We start from the raw sequence: 20,606 nt of genomic DNA, 5'->3' as shown, positions 1-20,606 counted from the left end.
GGGACCCTAACTGCCCCAAAGCTGTCATGGCTAAACGCAGTGATCTGGTGGGGAGTGACGACAGCCCAGAGGCAGGCAGCCAGAGCTCTTCCCTCCCTGTGAGTCCTTCGGTGACACACATCTTCACGCCCTGACTGCCAACACCAGCTGAACAAGGATCTCTCAAATCCAATTCAATGCGTTTAGATGATTCAAGTCTTATCTGGTCTTTTGCTATTTTCTCCTCCATTGCTGACTTCAAAAGTCCTGAATAATCTCCCTGCCTCTCTGTCCAGATTCACCCCCTTGCATTCCAGTTCCCGGTCGTAAACACCCTTTTTCTGTTCCCCAAACACGTCATGACCGCCAGATCCCCCAACCTGAAGTCCACGTTCAGTGCCGTATTCCCAGAGGACCACTCACCACGCTGAGCGTTCAACTGTCCCAGCACTGCCTTAGAAGGATCACTGCCGGCCCCGTGCCCTCTTCTGCAGAACTCAGAAAGCTCAGGCCATGGGGAGGCAGGACTAGGGGGTGGGGGGTGAGGGGGTAATATCAGCAAGACGGCCAAAAGCCTTGCTCGTTGAGGAACCCTCCCCCTGCAACCTTCCAGTCGCTCTATTTCCTACTAAAAAGACCACCCCCTCCCAATGCTGCTATTCTGTAAGAGCTGAAAGGTGAACCCTGACCAGTGGGAGGCATCTGGAGGAGTGGCAGCAAACTGGAGGAACCACAGTGGTGTGGGGATGCCTGGGCTTACCTCCTGACTTCTCTTAAACTCCTACAGAGGCACACACCTGTGTCCTAAGCTTTAGCCCTGGGCCAATGCAAATTCCCAGTCAGGAAAGCTGACATCCCTGGTAAAAGGAGACCTCAAACCAAAATAACTAGACACCTGAGGGGTACAGTTACTATAAGAGAAGAGCAACAGACTTGACTATATACAACATGAGGCACAATGACTGGGACAGACTGAAAATTTTACTTAGCATAAGAAATATCCTCCAAGGGATAAAGGAAGAGATTGTAATACAAACCAAGGGGAAATATTAAGAAGAAAAATGTAAAAGTTGAACACAGTGGGCAAGATAAATAGTAGGACGGATTCAAGAAGAGAACAGAAGGATGCAATGGAAGCTCAGAGAGACGAATTCTCCAAGAAGGAAAAAGAAAAGAATGAAGGATAGGTTCAGAGATATAGAAAATAAAAGCAGAGATTCCAGGTAATCACGAACAGGAAAGAAGAAGGGGAAACAAACAAATAAAAAAGAAAAGGAAATATATGAAGAACAGGAATAATTTCTCAGAATTAAAAAGAGATTAAAGACTTCAGATGAAGCGTTTATAAAGGACCAAAGAAGATACATGAAAATCCACAGTATGATGACATTTAAGAATGTTGAGATTAAATACAAATTCCAAAAGCTTCCAGAGAGAAAGGAAAAAAAAACACAGTAACATCAGACTTTTCAATAGCAACATCAATGCAAAAAGACAATGCAGTAATATTTTTAAAGCACTGAAGGAAAAGAACTTCGGACATACAAGTGTCAAATGTGTGACATAACAAAGATGTTCTCGGTCATGCAAAGCCACTGAAGCTTTGCCCCATAATGGCTCACTCAAAATATTCATCAAGGAAGTACTCATATAGGACTTCCCTGGTGGCCCAGTGGTTAAGAATCCACCTGCCAATGCAGGGGACACAGGTTTGATCACTGGTGCGGGAAGATCCCACATGCTGCAGAGCAACTAACCCTGTGCACCACAACTACTGAGCCTGTGCTCTAGAGCCTGCAAGCCACAACTACTGAGCCCACGTGCCACAGCTACTGAAGCCTGCAAGCTCTAGGGTCCGTGTGCCACAACTACTGAACCCGAGTGCTGCAATTACTGAAACCCGCATGCCTAGAGCCATGCTCCGAAAGAAGAGAAGCCACCGCAATGAGAAGCCCTCACACCGCAACCAAGAGTAGGCCCCGCTCACCACAACTAGAGAAAGCCTGCGCACAGCAACGAAGACCCAATGCAGCCAAAACTAAAATAAATTAACTTTAAAAAATGGAAGTACTCATATAAAAAGATAAACAAATCTTGTAGGATAAGATATATGGGAAATGAGGCTAGTCAAATAATTTAGTAAGTTTTCTGGCCTAAAAAAGGACCATAAAAAGAGAAGGGCTTCGAAAATTCCAGAATTGAAACATCAGGTAGCAGCAACACATGTGGGATGAGCCCTGGGAAGAAAGAGACCCGAGGTTCACATGAACCTACCAATAGACTTGTGTCATTAGAGGGCAAACACAGATTTCGACACATATAAGAAGTGAGTAGGGATAAATAAACACAAATTCAGATCTTATGAGCAACCGCCATCACAACAAAAATAGAATTTGTTTTAAATGACAAGAAAAGAATTTTTATTTATCTGTTAGAAAGCAGGAAATGAGAAAAAATGAAGTATAGCAAGGAGAAAAATATTAAATTAAATAAGATGCTAGAACTATGTCCTAATAAAATAATCATTACAAGTGTAAATGGATTAAACTCACCAATTAAGGACTCTCTGATTGGCTATAACTAATACATTGCCTACAAGAGACAAATACAAAAAATATATGCAGAGAGAGAAAAAGAGGATGGATAAAGATATCCCAAGCAACTATAAACCAAAAGAAAGTTGGAGAATCAATCTGAATATCTGATGATATAAAATTCAATGTTAAAAAAATCATAAGGGACAGAGATGGGTGCTATATATCAGAAAAAGAAATAAAACAGTAAAAGTTGTGATTTTTCATATCATATGGACCTACAATACAACCTCAAATATATACATACTCTTACCTAAAGCAAGAACTGACAGAATGCCAGGAAAAGAGGCCAATCAACAAATACACTTGAATATTTTAACCCAGTCCTTCCAGAAACTGCTAGAAGAGGCAGACAAAAAATAAGCAGAGATAACAGGTCTAAATAATACACTAAACATGCGTACCAAATAGATATAGAGAGCTCTACTCCCAGAGAAAATGTCTTTATTTTCAACATTTATAACAGGTAGCCCTACACTAGGCTAAAATGTCAGTAAATTCCAAGGAATTAATATCACAAAGACTATCTGCTTTGACCATAAAATTAAAAAACAATAACAAAAAGCAAAGTTTTTTTTTTTTAATGCCTAGAACTTAGGTGAAAAAGAAAAACATACAGGAATTTTTTTGTAAATAGAATTGAATAACAATGAAAACACAACATGTCAAGTTTGTGAGACACAGCTAAAGCATTACTCAGAGAAAATGTATATTTTAAAGGCAGTCATTCCTCTGTTCCCTCTCTAAGGCTGAAATGAGCAAGTGTTTCCCTGAAAGTCACCCAAACAGAACACGAAGCACTAGGAAAAACTCTCACAAAATCTATAAATATCTCTTTGGTGGCCTGCTGGACGCTCTGCCCCTAGGATTCATGAGAGATAAATATAATGCTTCCAATAAACAGAAACCTAAAGGAAAGAACCACATCAGGCCCATCTTTATTTATAGCTTCCCAGTAGGCCAAACTACCAGGGTGAGTCAAAAATTATCCGCACTCCGGTTATATTAAAACTTCTGTTGGCCACACTGTCTTATCAGCGCTTGCCGTTCAAGACTACTGTCTCCCCAGTCACTGCTGTGCAGGTGTGAACGTGTTACATCAGTTCATTTGTAACTGCGGTGTGAGCAAAAATGGATGCCCCACTTGTGATCTGCACCAAAGAAGAGCAGCGTGCAGTGATTCGTTTTTTGTGGCCTGAGGGTGTGCACGTCCACACACTTCTGCCCACACTGTCGACACTCTGCAGAAACTTCGTTTTGAGGTGTTAAAGCAACCTCCCTATAGCCCTGATCTTGCTCCATCAGACTTTCACCATTTGGCCCCCTGAAAGCAGCCCAGTGAGGACAAAAATTCACTTCTGATGAAGAAGTGAAGACAGCAGTGCATTCGTGGCTCGCAGCTCAGCCTAAAGCATTTTTTAATAAGGAAATACAAAAGCTTGCTGACAGATGGACAAAGTGTATTGAAAAGCAAGGAGATTATATCAAAAAATGATGTGTTTGTCTTTTCTAAAAGTTAATTAAAATAAATTGTACAGCCAGAGTGCAGATAATTTTTGATTCACCCTCATATTAACCAAAGAATACTTTGTCAGGAAAAAATAATATGGCCCTGAACCCTACAAAAGTCCAGACTCTTCTGATCACTCATCAAATTGGATGTAAAAATCAAAGACTAGATTCAAGTCTCCTCAGTATCGACTAAGGACTGGGCATCACAGGTTTTATACCCAGCCTCTCTGGCACCAAGAGCAAGCTCTTCCCACCCTGTGAGATTAAGTACTCCCTCCCCAGCCAACATTGCTGTCACAAGGATAGAGCAGATTTTCACAAAAGTACCTGATAGGGTAAATCAGCCATCCTTAAATAAGTTTCCATTTTCAAACAGAAAGGAGATAAACTGGGGACACCATTGTTAGGTCTTGCAAACTGATGCAAAATAATAGCATCTTTGGAGTCAATTTCTTGCTGTTTCCTGTCAAAACCAAAACAGAAAAAAAGAACAATCCACGTGTTATACATGCAGTTCCCTTAGTTCCTCAGAGGTCCCTGCTGGGCTGTAGCTCCTCAATGAACAAACAGGTCTGTTTGTCACAGGGGCTTACCTCACCTAGAACCACTTAGAGGGGGAAAGCTTGGTAAAAACACAAGAGAAACCCACAAACACTGCTATTACCATGACTGCAAGGGCTCAGGAAAGTAACTACATGTCACCCTCTTTCTGGTACCTGTAGCCTATGGGCAGGAAGTGTACTTTCTGGTATAGGTTCACCTCTTCTCCGGCTGCCTATGTCTACCTGCCAGGGATAAGCTGGATGGATAAATAAGATATTCTGTGATTACTGTGCATCGAGCATTGTTTTGAAGGCTTCACAGGCATTATTTCATTTAATCTTCACAATAACCTTATGAGATAAGTACTATTGTTACCTACATTTTGTAGATGAGGAAATTGAGGCACAGAGGATAAACTCGCCCAAAGTCCCACTACTAGTAAATGGTAGAACTGGGATGAAGCGAGGTCATCAGAGCCTATGTTCTTGACCACGAGACTGTACCATGAAACAGTCTATTCATCCACAGGACAGCTCTGCCACGACTCAGGTCTGCAGGGAATCTGAGACTCTGAATATTCTGGCCCCTTTTCCAAACTATCCATGCCCTCACCTGGCCTTTCACCTGTGGTGCCAAGGAACCTGGCTTCTGGTTCTCTCTCCTCCTCTCTACCTTCACGGGGTCCCCACTTTCACCATACAGCATGTATTCCAGTACCGCTGCCTTTTCCCTTTCTTCTGTCTCAGCCACACATCTGTCTTCTCCTTTGGCTACTTTTCTGGGTGGTGAGGACTTCCCTGGTATAGTTTTTCAATCGCCATCATGTAGTAGATCGAACACTGGATTCCACTTCTGGATACCTGGGGCCAAGTGCCTTCCTACTGGTCATGTCACCGAGACGTCTCCTCCTCTTTCACATGGCAAGTGAGGACAGTACCAATTCTGCCTCGATCATCGTGAGAACTAAATAAAATATTATCTGTAAACCTTTGGTGGCTATCAAGCATTACGTACCAGTCATGGACTTCATTCTCATTCAAAGAAACATGGTCTTATCCCCTTAAGGTACAAAATCTCATTCGACACAGCGCCGCTCATACATCACATTCGGGAACCTTTTGCAAATTCCATCTTTCACTCTACCCAACCATTTCTCAGTCAGATAAAGCTCACTCTCCCCCTTGGCCTTCCCTGAGCCTCCGTCACATTGTTCCTAGTTTAATTCCACATGTCCTTCTACCCAAGCATCACACAGATGCCCACTTCCTGCAGAACTTCCATTCAGTGAAACAAACTCTTCCAGAGAAGTTTACCACTGGAGTGCCCTTTCCACTTCAAGAGTTAAGAATGGCTCATTTTGAAAATACTGGTCAAAAGAATAAAAATATTTGCTGCCTCCTGACAATACTTGCTATAAAACAAAGGTTTTCATTTAAATGAAATGTTTGGGAGGTCAGATATTAAAATTAAGCCACTTAGCCTATATTTCTAGAAAATGCAAACTGTAGATGTAACAATTAACTGATTTTGTCCCGTCAAGTGCTTCAAGTCAGAGTGGTAATTTCATGTAAACTAGCCAGTCAAAAATTTAAGAACTGAAAGAAGAGGAGATAAATGTAAAATCCCCTGCTCCATTGGCCAGAACAATCTAATTCTGATGGTTAACTTGGGCCTTGTCATAATAAGAATGGATGTGACCAGCATATGCCAATAACTTTGTGTACGTCACACATATTAAATTATTTCATTCTGACAGTAACACTACAGAGTGGATATTTTTATAGTTTAAATTTAGTATATTATACCATACTTCTATTTTACAGCAAAGAAACTGAAGCTCAGAGAGGTTAAATAACTTGCCCAAGGAATCTCAGTTTAAGGTCAAGTCGTTCATAACTCCAGTTCCCAAGATCTTAAGCACTTTGACTACAGCAAAACAGGCAACTCCTCAGTTAATTTTAATAAAGCAGCCTGCTTGACTCAGACCACTCAAGCCTGGAAAATTCTGATGAACGTCTATAATAACTAATGATGGCCAACTTTTATTGAATGCTGACTATGCTGTCAAACTCTGCGCTAAGCATTTCACAGGTGTTAACTCATGTAATCCCCTCTGTAAGGAAGGCTACTATTATTATTCCTATTTCATAGATGAGAAGACTGAGTAACCAAGCTTACTCTCAGGTCCACAGTCACATGGTTAGTTAAAGGCAGAGTGAATTTGAACCCAACCTGGCTCCAGAGCCCTCTCTCCTTCGTCAGGAAGCCCTCTCTCTCTAACTTAGGATCAGAGGAGCAGGTAATCTGGATAGCTACATTTTATAAAGTGCCCTTATAATGAGGATTGCATAAGAGAACACCTGTCGAGCAGCAAGACGAGCCCCTACTCCCATGGTGAAGGATATCACAGATGACCATGGCTCTGTGTACCGCTGACGGGCTATTGGTTTACAGAGATCACATGACCCATGGGGGGCTCTGATTCCCTAAGTTTTCTAGGGCAGGCTGAGCCCATGTGCCTAAAGTACAAACAAGCTATGGGTAACAAGTCATACCTGGGTCATTCAATTTATAAACAACACATTTCCAAACACTGGACTGAATTTAAGAGAGCTGCAAGACTCCACTAGGGGAGAATAAAGTAGAGGGTTGGGATGATCCTTCTTTAAACATAATGTGATGGGGAAAACATAAGGAAAATCCAAACTATATACTTTGGTTATTGTACGATACTCATTAATTAAACTTTCTAAATAATTCTTACCTCTCAACTTTACTTTCCACTCTGGAGGCATACCGATAGACTAAGGTTAAATCTACACAGCAGGAAATCCAAGTACAATGGTGAAGACTACGATTGCCAGAGAACTCAGACAGTGTAGCCATTTCAAGATGGATTTTCCATCCCACATATTTCAGACTGTTTTGTGTTTTGCCTAAACTACACAGACAATTGAAACTTTGATTTCACCCGTGAAGGTCTCTATCCTGTAACCTCCAAATCTCAGTTCCCCGCTCTCCTGGGTCTTCTTCGCCTATCCCTCCGTGCCCCTAGCGGTGGTCAAAAACTCAGGTTCCTGCCACGGGCTTCTCTTCCCTCAGTAGTGCCCCAGTTCTCTTCTTCCTCTCCACCATCAAAACTTATTCCAGAACTTGTACTTGTTAAGAGAAAGTAGTAAATGTGCGGGCTCCGCAGACACACATTCTCAGATTTGAATCTGAATCCTACTACTCTTCCTGTGTGACCTTGGGCAAATGGCTTAACCTCTCTCAGCCGAAATTTCCTCATCTAAGAAATGGGGATCAAGCTTTCAAAGGTAGTTGCGAAGACTAAATGGAATCACGTGGGTAAAGCTCTTCTAAGCGGAGCCCCCTTCTAAGGGCTCAAAACTAGGCAGCCATCTGTTTATAATGCGCATTTTAACAGGGTTTCCCAACTCAATGTAAACAGCTGTCAAGAAACAAAAATGAACAAACCAAGGATAAAAAAAATCACCTTTTTAAATAAGTATCCAAGTGGGCAGAGGGCTTCTTCTGAGTGCAGAGACCACACCTACCAGGGCATAGCCTGCTCCCAGGGTGAACTCTGAGCTCCCCACTCACCTCCCATTTCTGGCAAGGTCATTTATGCAAGTTTTAGACAGTCCTGTGAAGCTGTGCCTCTCTCCCTCCTCAAAGTGGAAGACTGTGAGAAGCCACACTGTTCGGAATCCTCGCAAGACTTTGGACTGGCATATAATTTCGGAACAACTGGGTTACCATTTCAATTGCTGTGCAAATGTTTTCGTTTTTCTTATAGCTTGAAACCTAACCTGAAATAGCTCTAAAACTGGCACATATATAAAATAATCTAGAGAAATAATTCACTTAATTTTTTAATTTGGTTCAACTAGATTCAAAACACTGTGCTAAGTGAGAATTCAATGATACACTTAAAATAAAACTTCTGAACTATGGCTAAATATGAAAGCCAATACATTTCCCCAGACCTAAATGATTTTCACTCTCTCAGAGACTAGAAATGTTCAAAATACCTGTTAGGCTGTCACAATGTCCTCCTAGAATCCCTGCAGGCCTGTTAAAGGTCACCTGTCACTGTCTTTGTTTATAAACCTATTGTGTAGGATTCCCCCACGGGAAAAAGGCATGAAGACACATTTTCTCACTCTTTAGAAAATACTGGGCAACAGGGACATTCTCTTGAAAACTGGTCCTCTCCCAGTGACAGAAGGCTCAAACGCACGGAAATTTTAGCTGTAAATTGACGTATCAATTAGCCAAACCACTGGTCCCAGCAGCCTATGGTATTATTCTACTCAAACAAAGATCTCATGTCCGGCTGGATGTACCAACAGCAGGGGCCTCCATTTTCTGATATTTCCAAGTCAATCCTGTCAACATTCTGCAGCAGATGCAACTGTTTACGGCTCTGGGCAGCTCCTGTGCACGCCCATGTGCTAATTCAGTCCTTGAATCTCTTACTGTTTGCCCAACAATGGCATTTAAACCTGAAGATGGAGCTTAGCTTTAAATACCAGATTAGCAGATAACCAGGTTGAGGCTGCATCAAAACTGCACACTCCACTGTGCATCCCTAACAGGGACCCAGAGGTCGCTGGAGCGTTTGCCATTTCAGGCTTTTGATGATGTGGACACTTGGGGAGAGAGAGAGGAGAACTAACCTTTAAGTAAAAGATAAGGTTACTGGTTAATATTCCAGCATTACCATCTATAAACAAATTGGGCATTTCATAAAAATGTAACTGAGTATTTCTACAGGGCCTAAGTGTATTGTTGCAAAGACACTGCATTTAGGATCTCCGTAATAGACTATTATGCTCCATAACAACCCAGAGGATTTCTGCTTTTAGCACCGAATGACAGGAAGACAAGTGTTTTTCCCTCCCAGGACCAGTTTAATTCTCCTGTCTACTCCAAACTGCCCCTCACGGCCAGGTGACCAAGGACTGCCTCTGGCGAAAGGGAAGGACAGGGCTCGGGCGTTCGGGCGGTGTGACCGAGGGGCTGGCACGGGTCCCCTCTCGCGCCAGCCCTGCCCTGGCCAGGTGCCCCTCTCTGTGCCCCTGCGCGGGGCCCTCTCTCCGGCTCACCTAATGACCAGGAGTTCGTGGAGCAGATACGCAGCTGCGGCCAGCAAAGCTCCCCCGGTCAAGTAAAGGGTTTTCTTCCACCAGGGATCGGAGCCCAGCCCTGCCATGATCCCACCGTAATCCTGCAAAGGGAAAGCGATGATGTCCCCATAAAAGGAGAAGTGCTCCTCGGACCCGGCCCACCAGCCGAAGAAGGAGACGCTCTGGTTCCAGCTCAGATCCACCACACACGGCCTGGACGAGGCAAAGCCAACCCCCCAGAGCATGCTGCGCGGCTGGCTGCGGGCGCCCCTCCCAGGGCCCGCGCCGCCCGCATGGGAAAGGGCCGGCGCGGCCGGGCGCGGGCTCAGCGGCGCGCTGGGGGCGCGGGCGGCGCGGGCGGCGGCGACCCAGGCGGCGGCGGCGGCGGCGGCGGAGGGCGGGCGCGGGCCGCGGGCGGCGGGCCTGGCCGGCGGGGCCCCGGGGCCCTGGGCGGCGGCGGCGGCGGCCGCCGGCTCCCCCCGCAGCGGCCTCTCCGCGCCGTTCTTTGTGTCGGCGCCGGGAGAAGGCCGCGTGATGTCATTGCTCCCCGGGGCAGGGAAACAGAGGCGGGATAAAGTCACCTACCCCGCGCCCTGCCCCCGCCCCGCATCTCCGCGGTCCGGCGGCCTCCGCCCCGGCCGGAGCTGCAGGGCTGGGCGCGCCGGGCGGGCTCCGCGCCTCCAGGCGGCAAGGCCGGGAACGGCTCGGCGCGCCAGGGCAGGGCTGCGGAGGTGGCTGCAAGTGCGGCTCCGCCCGGAGGAAGCTGCAGTCGGGCCCGGATCTCCGGCCCCCCACCCCTCGGCCGGTCCTCCGCCTCCGCTCCGGCCCCTCCCGCAGGCGCGAGGGCCGGGCGCGCGCTGGACTCACCTGGAGCCGCGCGGAGCTCGCGCAGAGACACCGCCCCGCGCGAGCTGGCAACCCGGGCCCGGACAAGGTCGCCAATTACATCGTTCTGGTCATCAGAAAAGCGCTCTGTCTTTGCATAACTTACAAAACCACTCTTATCACATTACACGGTTACCTAGGTCTTGGCAATGTGCCCACGGAGAGATGTCTGGTTTGATAAACAACAACAAAAATGCACTCTAGAGCCATTTCCTCTCGGACATTTCCCAAGTCCTAGTCTTTCCCCTTGGAAATCATTCTCAGGGAACTCAGGGATGTGGGGTGGTGGTGTTTTTCCTTTGCTTTTCGGTGCAGAAAATCTGTCAAACGTACGGGTAAGAGCGAGAGAGAGAGGTCAATTTTTTCCCCTTTAAATTCATTTTTAAAAGTTCATACGTACAAAGAATAGGACCATGCTTCACAGAACGGTATGATGTACACACAAATTTTAGCAAGAGCATGGATAGTTTAAAATTGTTTGAAGGAACCAGAAAAAGTTCAGTTAGGGGGCTTATCACTCTTAAGGTGAAACGATGAATACAGGAACTCTCCATGTTTTTGCGTGAGGGAGCAGAGATTGGAGTGAAGGGGGACACCCCCTTTCCACTTCTCCTGCCGCACCAGCCCCTTAGAATAGGCAGGGAGTGCTGTCGTATAGCTAATAAAATAGTTGTTGCCAGCCCTGACCAGATAAGGGGAGGGGCTGGCCAGGCTGGTGCTCAAGCACGGGCACATGAGGGGCCCCAAACACCACTGTAGACGTTTATGTAACCTCTCAGGAAGAAGCAGGGTGTTGCGGTTAGTAGTGAACCTTCCACGAGCAGGCTGCAAGCAGTGGAACCCAAGGGCCTGCTGGAGAGACAGAGGTAATCTCCAGACTGTCTTCTGGAGAGAGGGACCAGGAGGCTGCATAGGAAGCAGAGCGGGTAGGTTTGGGATCAGAATAGAAAAGTTCTGTGCAGAGAGGGGACAAGGAGCACCAGGAAGTCTCCATTGTTCTTCTGTGCCCTTCCCACATGGCACTCAGTCTTTGCTCTCTTTAAAGATTGAGCCAATATTTAAAGAATATCTCTTTGATATTTGGTACCTAATTATTTGCCTTAGTGTCTAGGTCCAACCATGAGGACGGGGGTAAATTACCTTGAGAGGAGGAAAACGGAAGGCAAAAGGGAGACTCAACACTGGCAAACCCTGTGCCCAGAAAACAAGTTAGAAACCAGACGAAGTTTAATATTTAGATCCCAGGGAATGTGTTTCACTCTCACAACTGCCTTTGTAAGCAGACCTACTCCACCCACTCATGGAGGCTAGTGGCCACTGCTGCATCCTGAGAGCATCAGATAATTGTTGAGTAATCTCTGCCCTTGGGTTCAAATACGGTTTAAATGTTCAGAGCTACCCTGAAGTGAATGTCTTTAAGAAGCAGGTGTAGGTAAAATAAAATCCTGTAAGAGAAGCTAAAATATAATCTTAAATGATCTGAGGCAGGTTAAATTTTAGCTTTTAGACCTATGGCATAGAAGAGAGAAGATTATTGGAATTCAGGCTCCTATGAAGGTGAAAGAAGGCAGAGTAGTATGTGAGGAGTCGACAGACATAAGAGTTTGGCAAAAGTGTGGCATGAGGATGTCAGAACAAAGCTCTGGGGAACAAGAAAAACAGCTACAGATTCAAAGTTCCAGAAGCGATGCAAGGCTTAGCCAATTCCTTCATGCAAGATCAGACCGGCCATGGGTGGAAAAGCTGCACCACAGCAGCCTGCCGCAGAGAGAAGGGAGACTCTGGCTCAGGGGCAGAGCCTCAGCCCCCAGGGGTGGTGGTGTAGTTAACAGCCAGAGGGGAGTGAACAGAGCTGAGTTAACTGAGGAGAATGACTTCAGAGAATGGCTCCTCAGCGACTCCTGTGTGGAGCCAGATCCCAGGCTCAAGCCCCAGTGGCTAGGCAGCCCCCACCGCACCCCCCAGCTCTGCCCTGCAGGGTGAAGGTGTAGGGAGCTGAGCTGAGCGTGCGTGCCCTCCAGCTCCCCTCCCAGAGCTCCTTCAGCTAGTGAGATGGTATGAAGACCTTGGGAGCCAGACCCTGGGCATCTTTACTGCAGCCCTCCCACCACCACCACCAATTCTGGCAGCCTTGGAGTCATAACCATGGACAGTAACGCCAAGCTAGAGGCATCTTCTTATTTTTATCTTTTCAAAGACCTTGCTTTACTAACCATTGAGGTATTACAAGACAAAAAGGGGGGGGGGGCTAAAATTTATTGAACGCCTGTCTGTCTAGTGATACATTTTTCAGTAACTTGCTAAAACAATCTGTATTAAATAAGTACTGGCATCCCTATTTTACAAATGAGAAAACTGAGGCTCAGAGAGGTAAATTAAGTTCCATTGCAAGAGCTAGGTAACGACAGAGCCAGGATTCAAACCCCGTGTGTCTCACACCAGCAGCCCTTTGGGCTTTCCACCCTTGCATCGGCTCTCACCGCACGTGTCAGTGCTGGGGCGCTGTCCGTGGTACTTCTTTAGGCCATCAGTCTCTGGCTCAGTCTTCTGAACCACGTCTAAATCCAATGACTACAGAGCCTCAAACGCCCACCTGTTATGCTGTCACCTTTTGAGAAAGGTAGATTTAGACAGTTCCCTATGCACATATTGCTATGCCTGTGTCATGTGACTCTGCAGCCTGGCCACAACGATATGACCAGGGACAACTAAATCAGCGCTTCCCAAACTTTGCATGTATATCATCTGGGAGTCTGCCATGATGATCAAAAGGGACAATTAGATCAGTGTTTCTCAAATGTTACTGTGTATATGAATCACTGGGGATCTTGTTAACATGCAAATTCTGACTCAGGAGTTCTGGGGCGGATCTGAGAATCTGCATTTCTAACAAGCTTCCAGGTGAAGCCAGACCGCACTTTGATTATCAATCATCTAGGACACTAGCTTGTGAGGAGCATCAAAAACTCCGCCCAAACATTTGTAGAGGCATGGATGGACCTAGAGACTGTCATACAGAGTGAAGTGAGTCAGAAAGAGAAAAACAAATCTCGTATATTAACACATATATGTGGAATATAGAAAAATGGTACAAATCAACCGGTTTGCAAGGCAGAAATAGAGACACAGATGTAGAGAACAAACATATGGACATCAAGTGGGGAAAGTGGGGGTGGGGGGCTGGGGTGGGATGAACTGGGAGATTGGGATTGCCATATATACATTACTAATAAGAAAAAATATATATCAAATTGTACACTTTAAATATATGTAGTTTATAGTGTACAGATACAAGGGTTGGGGCAGTAGTAGAAACAGAAATAGAAAGAAAACGAATCAAGGCTCAAGAAGAGCAATTAGAACAGAGAGTAATGCATATTCCTTGTGAGAAGTTGATCTGATGCTCAAGTGCTAGGAGCTGAGGGAGGAAGCCACAGGGCAGGAGAGGTGGAGGTGAGGTGTTAGAAGGAGAAGAGGGAGAAGACAGAGTATCCTGGAGGATTAGTGATATCATGCCACCTTTTTTTCGAGTACCAACACAAAGAGCATAAATAATGAATATTTTATATGTTTCTTTTATCCTAGAAAACATTTTCACAAGAATGTTATACTTCATGCTTCAAAATATAACTTAAGAGATTTAAGATCCTGCTGTTGTAGTAATAAGTGGATGTGATGTCATTATTGCTGGTTTTACATAATGAAGTTTAATATGCTATTTTATTAAAATATCTCTGTATTTTTTAAAAATAAATAATTTACTTGATAATATTACCCTGAATTTTACCGTAAAGCTTCTGCTTTCTTGGCTTGACTTGTGGAGAAAAGATCTAATACTCTTCTACCCAGGTATCCAATATTATAGCTGGAAGCCAGTGTGCCACCATAAGATGACTTTGCCTATCTGCTTCCTGATCCACTGGATTTGGGCACTTTATTATCAGTATGCAAGTCTCAGAAAACATTTCCTGCAAGATTGACTTGATGCTGATGAAAGATATGCAAATAATAACCAGATAGCTCAGATAAGCAAGGGGCAATTGAGAATGTGGGTCATGAAAGGGATTGGAAGATTTTTAGCTTGGGCAGTGCCTTAGTGTGCTAGGGCTGCTGTAACAAAGTACCACAGAATGGGTGGCTTAAACAACAGAAATTTATTTCCTCACCATTCTGGAGGCTAGAAACCTAAGATCAAATTGTTGTCAGTGTTGATTTCTTCTGAGGCCTCTCTTAGCTTGTTAACAGCCATCTTCTCTCTGTGTCTTTACATGGTCTTTCCTATGTGCATTCATGTCCTAATCTCCTCTTCTTATACGGGCATCAGTCATACTGGGTTACAACCACCCTAATGACCTCATTTTACCCTTTGAAGGCACTACCTCCAAATACAGTCACATTGTTAGGTACTAGGCATTAGGACTTCAACCTATGGATTTTAGAGGGACAAAATTCAGCCCCTAACAGACAGTCTATTGAATGCCAAAGTGGAGGTGCCCAATGACAACTGAATGTGCAGGATTAGAAAAGAGCTCTGGGCCTGGGATTGAGATGCGTGGGGGTCATTAAGGGTCATTAAAGGGGCAGACGTGAGAACATGAGGGTGAATGCTAAGTGAGAGGAGAGAGGGGCCAAGGACAGAGCCCTGAGAACACCACAGTTAGAGAGGGTGGCCAGAGGAAGAAAGCCCCGTCCAGGAAACTGAGAAGGAAGGAAAGCCCGGGAGGGAAGCCGGACTGGTGTGGGGCCACAGAAGCCAAGGGAAGAGGGTGTCTCAAGAAAGTGTGAGGGAGAGTCAGTCACACCATATGCTCCCAACAAGTCAGCAGCTCAGATGTTACTGACCTTGGCCGGCGAGCACTGTCAGGGGATGAGAAGCCAGGCTTGAAAACCGAAAGTGGGATAGTGAGTGCAGAAGACACCCACAATGAATTTGGCTGTGAAAGGAGGAAGCAAAGGTTGATTGTTGGAGAGGGGAATAAATATTTCTCCAGTCTTTTAAAAAACGGACCATGTATTATGTGTATATTAATACATAAACACAGGACAGAATTCAAAAGCTACAGAGGAGAATGCAATAAAAAGTCAATCTCTACTCCAGATATCCCGTGCTTTGCCTTCAGATGCACCTTGCTCCTTGTCGCAGAGGCTGACCTACGTGGAGGACAGCAGGGGTTGTGGGCACCCAACCTGCCCTCATGGAGCTTGCCCCGCGATGGAGATTGGAGGACTGGAGGGGAGTAGGGAAGGGATGAGAAACCCTCAGTATCTTTTCCTGCAGAGTCGCTCCATGCTGGGTCTCTCTCCACGTGGCTCTCTCTGTGGGTTTCAGGAACCAAGTCCACACGTTTCTCCTCCAGCAGGAGGGCTGGTAATGGCTTCCTGCTGCTGCTGGCCCTGGGATTCCGGACTTTTGTAAATAGTCCTTTTATTAAATGGCCCTCAAAATACTCCGTTTTCATGTGTCTTCACTGGAACTGTTGGGACTCTAAAGGATACAGTGTCCTCCTAACTCTGTTCCCCAGTCCCCTCCCCAGAGACAAATACAGCCATTGGCTTCTGTGCTTATTCCCAGAGATATTCTATGCATGATAAAAGCATCTTCTGTATATACATGTACTTGTATATATGTACATATATATTGTTTTAAATTATTTTTACACAAATTGTATCATTTAACTTCCTGTCCTGCACCCTACTTTCTACCTTAAACATAGATCTTCCAAGCTTTTTGCTTCTTGACTCTTTCCTCATCTTCCTTTTCTTCCTTTCCTTCTTTTCTTTCTTCCTTTCTTTCCTTCTTTCCTTCTTCCCTCTCTTTCTTTCTTTCTTTCTCTCTTTCTTTCTTGCTTCCTTTCTCTCTGTATAGGATACCACAGACGCATATAGAACCTCATATGTAGTATGAGTCCACTTCTGTAAAAGAATTTTTTAAAAGCAGCTATTATTTAAAATAAAAAGTAATGGCAGTGAGTGAAGAGGACACAAATCCCATCTCCCAACCCTGAGGTTCATAGAAAATATGAAATTTCCTCTCAGAATGGCTCCAGGTGAAACCACATCCTCAGAGGAAAGCCAGGTTTTAGTTAAGGTAGGAAGTAAAGTAAACTTTGATGCAGACTTGAGAAGTAAGATAGTTAAATCATGAACCGGTACTTACAGAGTCACAGCAGAAAAGTGTAGAAGGGCTCAGTGGGAGGTAGAGTCCAGGAAGACAAATTCAAGCAACAGTCTCAGGGAGAGATTGTAGAAAAGAATCAGTGTGCGGCATCTGAATCTTGGGCAATGACTAGGGGTTGTAGGAATTCCTATCAGGCTACAAGAGTGTCAGAAACCTTTGGCTGCAGCAGGTCTGTGGAATGCCAGTCACCTGTGCCTGAACTGATTGATCTCCGAGGAAGATGTCATCTCAAGAGCACAGAGAGATTTGCCTCTGGAAGCGTTAAGGTTCAGCATCCACTGATTGGTTCTCAGGGAAAAACTGCCAGGTGTGTGGGTGCTCAGGTAAAGAAGCAGAGGCCTGAGAGGGCAAAGCCCTGGTCACTGTGTAGTGGGTCTGGGTGCCGACTGGTGGTGTGTGTGAGGATGGGGGAAGGTGGAGGTGAGGAGGAGAGCTGCTGGGATATCCCACTGCATAGGCTCTTTGATGACAGCGGGCTGAATATTTCTCATCCATCCATCTGTCCACCTAGCCATCTACCTAGGTGGCTAATCCAACTGTTTATCTCTATTTTAGATCAGCCTTTTTTTTTTAATGAGTTTAAATTCTTTAAACACCGCATAAATCTGATTGTTAACGAATCCAGACTGGCCTTCTACCATCCCATCCTGACAAAACAGAATCCCAGAATGTCTCTTCAATTTAGTATCAAAAGAATGACCAAAAAGAGGCAATTTAAATCATGTTGCAATTTTCACCTTTCACAACTATTGACAGCCTTCATGTTCACTTTTACAAATATAAGCAGAAGATATAGAGTGACAATATTTTTCGTTTCCTGACATAATCTGTCACGTAAAGACTATATTTCCCTACTGCAGTAATTTAGTACAGTCACCTTTAACCTTTTTGGGGGGTCATGAACACTTTGAGATTCTAACGAAAGCTATGGGACATTCTCGGCAGAAAAATACATATACAGACACACACACACACACACACACACACAATTTTGTTCCCTATTTCAGGGGGTTCCTGGAACTCAGAAGCCCGAATTAGGACCCCAGATACAGAGGCTGTTTAGATTCAGAAAGACAAGTGGAGATCTTACATGATGTCAGTCAGTGACTTTTAGGTCCACTAGGTCCCATCTGTCAACAGGAAACAAAGATTCAAATCTATCAGAGTGGAAACATCTCATGCTCATGTTTACCTTGTAACTCTCCACCCCCATTCTCAGTTCTGCTCACATCACCTTGAGAACATATGTTTTTTCTTTGGCTCCTACTGGTGCCTTTTAGCTCCTAGACAGTGGCTCATTTGTATGTGCTGCATCCCTTTCTTGCTGGGATACAAGAGGTTTATTGATCTAACAATAAATTCTTTTGCATGATTTTCATGCAAACCATCAGTGTCAGGATGGTTTTTTTTTTTGATACAGAGAAAACTTGTATGTCATTTGCATCTCATTAGTAATAGTCAAGTAAGAATCTCCCTTCTAATAGAGTCACATTGTAAGTTAATAAAAGCAATTATGTGTTGGCTGTTCTAACACTTTCATTCAGTTTTGTTTCCATCTTTATTTCTCCATTGACATTTTCTTAGGATCCTTAGATTTTTGGATCTATGTCTGTAAGCCTGTAATGATGCAAATATGTTTTACGGAATTGCAGGGACTTGCCAATCCAGGTTTAAAAAATATTTCCAGTAAGCATGACTTACCCCTGTGCCTCGTTACCGAGCAGTCTCTTTAAATCTTTACTTGATGCCTCTCAGTGTTGTGTATTCCAGGTCAGCGGTAGCACAGAAGCCCTTGTGAGTGTCCCTAGCACACATCAAAAAGACACTTCAAATAACATCAAGATTTTTTAATTTTTGCTTGACTGAGATATTTTTGTTGTGTAGCACTTAATTCAATACTTCTCTTCAACTTATTAATACATCAGTAAAACCTGAAACTATAATAGAAAGTAAGGCTATAATTTTATCTGAGGCCTTTAAAGCATTTTATTAAGTTGCCATCAGTAGCGTGTAGCTGTTTTAGTCACAAAAAAGGTAATGAAGCTGTAAGAGAACTCAGGCAAATAGCTCAGACTCTAGACTTTGTGACACTGTTTGATTTATGTGCTTTTGAAGGTGCTACCGTGCATACAGACAATTCAAGCGAGTGAAAATAATCCAGCTGTGTGTGGTTATGACGGCACAGACACTAGGTACAAGTATCAAAGTGGTGAAGTGCACAGGCTCAGCAATCAGACTGCCTGGGTGTGCATCTTACTGCTTGTGTGAGGCTGAATACATTTAACATCTCTGTGAAATGGAGTGGACAGTAGTCCCTACCTCATGGGGCTATTACTGAATCATCCTGAATTCTCCTCACTTAACAATGTATATTTTTAATAACTGAAAGTTAGAGTGTTCTTTCTAAAATAAATGTACTTTGGGGACTGCCTTTTGATAGATTTTACTACACAGTGCTTAGATTAATCTTTTTAAAAAAAAATGTTAGGGACTTCCCTGGTGGTTCAGTGGCTAAGACTGCACTCCCAGTGCAGGGGGCCCAGGTTCGATTCCTGGTCAAGAAACTAGATCCCACACGCCACTACTAAGAGTTGGCATGCCTCAACTAAAAGATCCCACACGCTGCATCTAAAGATCCTGCATGCCACAATGAAGACCCTGTGTGCAGAAGCTAGGACCCAGAACAGCCAAATAAATAAATAAATATATATATATATATATTTTTTTTAAATTTTATTGAGGTATAGTTCATGTACAATATCATATAATTGTCAGGTGTACAACACAGCTATTCACAATTTTTAAAGGTTATACTCCATTTTATACTTATTACAAAATATTGGCTATATTCCCTGTTCTGTACAATACATCCTTGTAGCTTATTTATTTTATACATAGTAGTTTGTATCTCTTGTATCTTGCCCCTTCACCTTGCTTTTCTGTCTGACTTATTCCACTTAGCGTAAGACCCTTCCAATACCATCCATCTTGTTGCAAATGGTAAAATTTCATTTTTATGGCCGACATTGTGACATTCCATTGTCATATATATATATATATACACGGCACCTTCTTTATCCACTTATCTGTTGATGGACACTTAGGTTGCTTCCATATCTTGGCAATTGTAAATAATGCTATGAACGTCGGGGTGCACGTATCTTTTTGAATTGGTGTTTTAGTTTTTTTGGATAAATACTCAGGAGTGGAATTGCTAGGTCATATGGTAGTTCTCTTTTTAGTGTTTTGAGGAACCTCCACACTGTCTTCTGTAGTGGCTGCATCAATTCACATTCCCACCAACAGTGTACGAGGGTTCCCTTTTCTCCACATCCTCACCAACACTTCTTATTTGTAGACTTTTTGATGATAGCCGTTCTGACTGGTGTCAGGGGATATTTCATACAGTTTTGATTTGCATTTCCCTGTTGATTGGCAATGTTGAGCACGTTTTCATGTGTCTGTTGGTCATCTGTATATTTTCTTTGGAAAAAAATGTCTATTCAGGTCATCTGCCTATCTTTTAATCTGGTTGTTTTTTTGATGTTGAGTTGTATGAGCTGTTTATATATTTTGGATATTAACCCCTTATCAATCATATCTTTCTCCCATTGCAAATACTTTCTCCCATTCAGTAGGTTATTTTTGTGTTTTGTTGTTGGTTTTCTTTGCTGTGCAAAAGTTTTTAAGTTTAATTGGGTTCCATTCACTTATTTTTACTTTTGTTTCCTTTGCTTTAGAAGACCAAAAAAAAAAAAAAAAAGCTACAATTTATGTCAAAGT

General features: G+C 43.9%; 1 protein-coding gene across 1 annotated transcript in view; it reads right to left on the bottom strand.

Moving 5' to 3' along the window:
• The window catches only part of FAXC (failed axon connections homolog, metaxin like GST domain containing), a 63,735-nt gene extending 53,730 nt beyond the window's left edge, over positions 1 to 10,005 (bottom strand). Inside the window, exons 1-2 of the mRNA XM_057739197.1 lie at positions 9,740 to 10,005; positions 4,413 to 4,548 (exon numbers count right to left, since the gene is read on the bottom strand). Coding sequence (XP_057595180.1) covers positions 4,413 to 4,548; positions 9,740 to 10,005 — 402 coding nt within the window. The remainder of the gene's footprint in view (positions 1 to 4,412; positions 4,549 to 9,739) is intronic.
• Positions 10,006 to 20,606: the final 10,601 nt, after the last annotated feature.

Source organism: Hippopotamus amphibius, chromosome 6, assembly GCF_030028045.1.
Source record: "Hippopotamus amphibius kiboko isolate mHipAmp2 chromosome 6, mHipAmp2.hap2, whole genome shotgun sequence".
NCBI lineage: Eukaryota > Metazoa > Chordata > Mammalia > Artiodactyla > Hippopotamidae > Hippopotamus > Hippopotamus amphibius.
This window is presented reverse-complemented; position numbering and strand designations above follow the sequence as displayed.